Raw genomic sequence first — 6,618 nt, 5'->3', positions numbered from 1 at the left:
CCCCCCCCCCCACCCCCAATAATCAAAACTGGCCTTTAGTTTATTACTTTTAAATGGTTTTTGCCGCTTTCCCGACATTTCTGCATCGTCTTTTACAACTTTTAAGCCATGGAAATGACATGCACATTGCACACACAACTCCCTAGCTCCCTTCCTTCCTCCCTCCCTCTTATCCTTCCTCCCTTCCTCCCTCCCTCCTATCCTTCCTCCCTTACTTTGCAGCCCGGGCCTCGTTGCGCCTCCTCAGGTCGTTGATGTTGACGGTGAGCCGGGCTTTGTTCTCACTGATCATGTCCCGGACTTTGCTCTGGTAGACCCCCTGGTCTTGCTGCAGGAAACGGAGAGAAGGGTTGCTGTTTTACGGTTTGAAGGGTTTCACTAACGTCAACACACATTACCACCGTTGGCTAGTCTTAAAACAGACTCTATGTTGCATTCGCAGTAATGTAGTAGTATGTATAGTACTTGCATAACTGATGGCAGTGAGCTGTCAGCAGCTCCACTAATCAAACGGACCTTAACGTTAGCTAGCTCTTTGTTGTGGCCGCATGGTTTCTCACTTCATCTCACAAAAACCGGATAAAGGTCTGACTTACGTCGTCGTCCAGGAAGTCCAGGTAGTCCCTCTGAGCCTCTCTCATCTCCAGGTCATCTACGACGTCGGTTGCCATTATAAGCGCTTCTTTTTTTCTACTTTAAAATCTTGAAATATTGCGCACAGAGTTCCGTACGGTGTCTGCTCTGCTGCCGTCAGACTTCACACTGAAGGGTTTTCGCGCCACTGCGTGCCGGGTGCAAGTAGAGCGTAAGAAGCGATTGGTCAACTTGGTAAAGACGTTTTGCATTGGCGGCGGGGAAACGGACAGCTGTCCAATAGAATCCGCCGAGAAACCACATGACCCCGCCCCCTCGGAGAACTCGCGCGAAAAGGGAGCAGGAAGGGGCGGGCTGTTAAAAAGGAGGACAAGCTCACCGAGCAGTTAGTCTATTTGTCCAGTAGATGGTGACATAAACCAACCAACTCAGATTAAATACAGAAATACATTTAATAAACGCTAGTGACACAGTTTGTCAAGGTATAACAGTCAAACTATTATGCAAAGCTAACAACAAATATGAGCAATCTTCACATGTAATGTACAAGCTTGAGTTGTCTGATAATGTTAGTTGTGCATCTGTCACATAGACAGTAACCTACTTAGATTTTTTTACTTTGAGATTTTAAGATAGGCTCCTGTGATCATGCAGAAAATTAAAAATCAGGCAACAGATTGCTGTTGTGTTCCTAATCTTAGCAGTTATTCAAAGGAAGGCCGTCAATAGACATCTGCAAATTTGAGTTGATCTGATTTATTCTCCGCTGATTTGATCATTGGCCAAAGGACTAGATAGATTTCCTAATAATGCTATATCACACTCCTCATGACATGTTCAGCCCTCCTGTTGTCTTCCCATCAACCATACACGAGTCCTCCAGTTTTTGGAGCATAAAGTAGCATATGAATAAATGACCTTATTCTGTGATACAGCTTTTTAGCCAACTTCATAACTCATCACCACTAGTTTTACACGTCATTATGGAATTGATGGTGAATAAACATCATTTAAATTAAAATGGTGCTTCATTTTTGAGTCAAATGAACAGAAATCATGTTACTAATCGTTAAGGTCAGAGAAAGATATGTTTATGGATGATCACAAGTTTTCACCCAGGTAAACCATTAAAGTAATAATCATCAGTTACCATAGGGAAGCATCCATGTTATTTTGGGGAATTCTGGCTGTAAAGAAAGCCATATTTCTGGAATAGAAACTTTGAAAACGGGTCAAATTTGAACCGAGGACAACAGGATGGCTAACACTTTCAAAATGACGTGTTTTCATTTTTTAGGTCAGTAGTTTCCAATGTGGGGTCCTTGAGGGGGGCCCCCAGCACAAAGTGGAATAATTATTCCACTATAATTCCATCCATAAGTAACACAATGACAGAAATCATGACTATTTTGGTCATGGGTTTCATACACTTTCTGTAATAAAACATCTAAAAGAAAAAATTGAAACAGGTTTTAAAATTAAAATAAAAAAAAAAAAAGGTTTGTGTGTCAGCGTAGGGGCCCTTGACGTGAAAACGTTTTGGAAACACTGTGATTGGCTACGGCTTTACTGTAACATCAGGCCATTTGCTTCTGGCAAATTACTTATTAAAATGAATTATTAATAACCGGCTTATCACAATATTACCATGATATTTACAGGAATAAATACTTCCCATAAATCTTTGCATTGTTGACAAGTACAAGTGCAGTCCCAATATTCGACCCATTTTCAAAAAGTTTCTAAATCTGAAATTTGGGTTTCCTTCCTGTAAAAACAAAAAGTACGTGGATGTTTCCATACAACGCTCTTCATAAGTTAAATAACTGATCAGTTCACTATTTTCATTGAATTTGGGTGTTTTGTTTACTTTCATAGCATTTTAGAAAAAACAAACATTTTAGGACACTGAAAAAAGGGACAGAAATATAGGGGAAAAAACAACAAAACGTCCCAAAAAATCAAGACAGAATTAACAAAGACATTGTAAAAGTTAAAAAACATCAAAAAGTGAAAACAAATGTCGGAGACAGCTTCAAAAACTTCAAAACAAGAACAAAAATGTCCCAAAAAAATGGACAAAGACCTTGTGAAAAAGTGAGAAAGAACCTTTGGGAAAAGTTAGAAAAAAAAGTTAGAAAGCTTCAAAAATGTTGAATTTTGGAAAAAGTTACGCAGAAAAACTACATGTCTACGGGAAGATAACACAAGACTTAAGCACCAATACATGTCTATTATAAGAATGTATCTTAGGCAGTGATCAACACCTACTTTTCGGATCATTTTAACCCCGCCCGCCCAGGCTCCTAACTCTGTCTCGTGTCAGCTGTGTGTTCCCTGTCCTCCCTGCAGCATGGGACACTAAAGGCGTGTGGACGGTCTTCAGAAGGAAAGCCTGCTGTAACATAGTGAGGCTGGTTTCTCATCTTGCAGAGGCTCCAGAGGGGCGACAGGTGTTGATACAAGGTGAGAGGTGAGAGGATTCTTCTTCTTCTTAGATCCTACCCCCAGAATAAGCACAGAACAAGCCTTGCAGTGTTCCTTTGGACACGTTGCAAATTGATTTGTCAATTGTTCGTGTTGACATAAGGTGTGTGCAACGTGGTTTTTGTGCATAGGGCTGTCTCCACTGTAGCATATACTGTGTGTACAGTGTCTTTGCCACAAAAATCAAGGGAGATGAAAGGTAAATAGCCTTTCATTTCTCTTCATTATTTCTTTATGGGTTCAAATGTTCTGCTTTTCCAGGACTGCCCTGCACAAGGTCTGTTTTCATAAATCCTAAAAAAAAAAAGAAAGGCTTCAACGTGTTGGTCCAAGATCAACTCAATTCAAAACTCCCATTATAACTTTTAAGATGGAAATACAGTAGATGCAGGCGCTGGCAACGACAAGGCAAACAGTAGCTGTTTTCAGAAGGAGTCTGTCCTCAGACAGGTGGCTTTTGTCTCGTGTCCTTTAGGTGCTTGTTTACCTTGGTGACAGGAGTGTTCACATTCCTCTCTCTGTCTCTGGGTATGTATTACATAAGGACGGTTACAGGTTTGACCTAATACCTGCTTCCCCAGTTTATGAGTTATGGAAAAGAATGTCTGCCTTTTCTAATGCTCTCGAGTTGTGTGTATATGTTTTATTAAAGCGGGGGTGTAAGCTTGTAAATGCAAGGTCACAAGAGACTGCAGATGAAAATGAGCTATAAAAGGGACTGCTGTTATGTTTTACAGATCTGGGCCAACAGGTCCTTCAAACCATACAACGATATCGGTCGTTTATTCCTACCCTCTCAACCAGGGTCCAAAATCATCATCTTGAATCTTCATTCTTTTTTAACTTCCCTCAGTATGAGTTTATATAGTGATTTTACTGTTGTAATACACTGCTGTTGCTGCTCTACCAACAGCATTCAGTTTCTGCTGGTAACTGTAAAGGGAATCTTGAGGCCCTCTGGCGTTGTTTCCCTACACTACTTTCACACTCATTCCAACCATTGACTGTGTATGAATGGACAGAGCATGTGTGACGTCACACGTTGGTTTGTGGAGATCTGATATGAGTCATTAAGGTTGCCGTAACGACGCAGCGATCCTGGATGTGAAGATCTTAGACGAGAAGGAGGCGTAAGGGAGGAGTAAGGAAGGAGAGAGGGAGGAGTGAGAGAGGAGAGAGGGGGGAGTGAGGAAGGAGAGAGAGAGGAAGGAGTGAGGGAGGAGTGAGGGAGAAGAGAGAGAGGAGAGAGGGAGGTGTTCAGAAGATGTTAGACAAGAGGGAGGAGTGAGGGAGGAGTGAGGAAGGAGAGAGGGAGGAGTGAGGAGGGAGAGAGGGAGGAGAGAGTGAGGAGTGAGGGAGAAGAGAGTGAGGAGTGAGGGAGGAGAAAGGGAGGAGTGAGGGAGGAGAGCGGGAGAGGAGGTGGAGGGGGAGGGAGGGGGACAGGGAGGGGGAGGAGGAGGGTGAGGGAGGAGGGAGAGAGGGAGGAGAGAGTGAGGAGTGAGGGAGAAGAGAGTGAGGAGTGAGGGAGGAGAGCGGGAGGAGTTAGGGATGGAGTGAGGGAGGAGTGAGGGAGGAGCGAGGGAGGAGCGAGGGAGGAGTGAGGGACCCCCAAAATGTATCTTCCCGACCCCCGGGTTGAGAACCACTGCCCTAGATAGAGCTTGTCATAGCATATTGTTTCCTATTAGCTATGAGCCATTATGATTTCTTTCTTGATAAATAACAGTTTTCAAATATTCATTAAATTCCCCATGACACCCTCTTACATGAAGTAAACTCTCCTTTGTATCTTTTTTAGTTTTGTCTCCCACAGGGTGCTTTGTCCAGCAGTTCTCTGTCTGTAATTCATCTCCTCTTCCTCTCCTCCACCCATCACCCAGCCATGTCAGGCGATATTCTGCAGCGACTCAACACCTTGACCCTGAGCATCAAGCACTGCAGCCGGCTGCCCCACTTCTTGGACCTCATCCCATCCTCCTTTCCTTCCCCCAGCCCCACCATTGTCGCCTCTCAGGTCCCTGTTCTGTTCCAAGAGCCCTACATCCTGTCGGGCTACCGTCCCGTCCAACAGCACTGGCGCTGCTACCTGTTCAGCCTCTTCCAGAGACACAATGAAACCCTGAACGTGTGGACTCACTTGTTGGCAGGTCCTGTGCTGCTGCTCCGCTGGTGGGCCAACGTAGGCACCCTGGGGTACACCTTGGACTTAGCCTCCCTACCTCTAAGCCTCTTCCTGGTGTCTTCCCTCACTTATCTTTTCTTCAGTGTGGCAGCTCACCTCTTGCAGTCCCACTCTGAACAAGCACACTACTTCTTCTTCTTCCTGGACTATGTGGGTGTAGCTGTGTATCAGTATGGTTGCGCCCTTGGCCACTACTTCTACACATCAGAGCCCGTGTGGAGAGAAAGCTACATCGGGCCGCTGTATCTACCTGGAGCCGCCTTCCTTGGATGGCTCTCCTGTGCAGGCTGCTGTTTTGCCAAGTCCAGGTATCAGCGCCCATATCCAATGCAGCGTAAAATCTGCCAGCTGATCCCCACCACCCTAGCATACATGCTGGTCATCTCCCCCGTAGTCCATCGCCTGTTAACCGTCTCCTGGACACAGGAGCCGTCTCTGCCCTTCCACGCCCTCCAGATTGCCTCTTTCCTTCTGTCCGCCCTCTTCTTCTCCTGTCCCGTCCCTGAGCGCTTCTTCCCGGGGCACTGTGACATTGTGGGTCAGGGTCACCAGATCTTCCACATGCTCCTGTTCCTATGCACCATGTTCCAGCTGGAGGCTCTGTTCCAGGAATACGCCAGGCGCAGAGATACAGCAGTGGAGGTATTTGGAGAGAGGCAGCTGTGGTGGGCGTGTGTGTCCTTCCCCGCCCTGTTCCTCGGTGGCATCCTAACAGCACTCATCACAATGAGGCACGTGACCAAGCAACTGCAGGGCAAGCAAGAAAAAGACGAGTGACAAATGTTGGTAAAATCAAGGGACAACAGCTCGTATGGCAGCTACATATGTATCTGCACGCCACAGCATGTGGGACACAGCCACTACAGGATCCCAAAATTACAGAGTTATATAGTAATTATATTAAATTGTACAAAATTGAAGTGTATCATATTGTGTAATGTAATGTCTTGTAGTGCTATATAAGCAATCATTTTTTTTTTATTTTTTTTTTTTTTATTTATTTTATTAATTCAGGACAATGCACATTGATAAACCTGCACAACAGTACACGTAAATGTGCCAGATTGTAGCCCGAGGGCTAATTTCCATCCGCAGTCCAATGGGCAGATTGGAGTTACAGTAAAAAAGACATAGGATAGTAGCATTTAGTATATAAAATCAAGAAGAAACAAAAAGAAAAGAAGAAAAAAGAGAAAGAAAAAACAAAAAGACAAGTTAGCGGTGATTACATGTTTGGTGAGCTCTAAGCCACAGCTTCACCTGGCTCTTAAAGGAGGTCAGAGACATAAGGTACGCTCCCTTATAGCTGGAGGAAGTGTGTCCCATAATGCACTGCCTTTAATAGATAGAGCATT

The 6,618-nt window shown here is 44.5% G+C and overlaps 2 protein-coding genes across 2 annotated transcripts in view; one reads left to right on the top strand and one right to left on the bottom strand.

Annotated features, from left to right (window-relative positions):
- The window catches only part of mcm3 (minichromosome maintenance complex component 3), a 12,204-nt gene extending 11,363 nt beyond the window's left edge, over nt 1–841 (bottom strand). The window contains 2 exon segments of the mRNA XM_032542541.1: nt 216–328; nt 597–841. Of these exon segments, the coding sequence (XP_032398432.1) occupies nt 216–328; nt 597–671 (188 nt within the window). The 5' untranslated portion in view covers nt 672–841.
- A 4,120-nt stretch (nt 842–4,961) lies between these two features.
- Nucleotides 4,962–6,618, top strand: part of paqr8 (progestin and adipoQ receptor family member VIII) — a gene marked incomplete at its 5' end in the record, with an annotated part of 1,793 nt that continues 136 nt past the window's right edge. The window contains 1 exon segment of the mRNA XM_032542544.1: nt 4,962–6,618. This exon segment is cut by the window's right edge and continues 136 nt beyond it. Within this exon segment, the coding sequence (XP_032398435.1) occupies nt 4,964–6,040 (1,077 nt within the window). The 3' untranslated portion in view covers nt 6,041–6,618.

This window comes from Etheostoma spectabile, chromosome 18, assembly GCF_008692095.1.
Source record: "Etheostoma spectabile isolate EspeVRDwgs_2016 chromosome 18, UIUC_Espe_1.0, whole genome shotgun sequence".
Lineage (NCBI taxonomy): Eukaryota > Metazoa > Chordata > Actinopteri > Perciformes > Percidae > Etheostoma > Etheostoma spectabile.
Note: the sequence above shows the minus strand (reverse complement) of the source record. Positions and strands in the feature narration are given on the sequence as shown.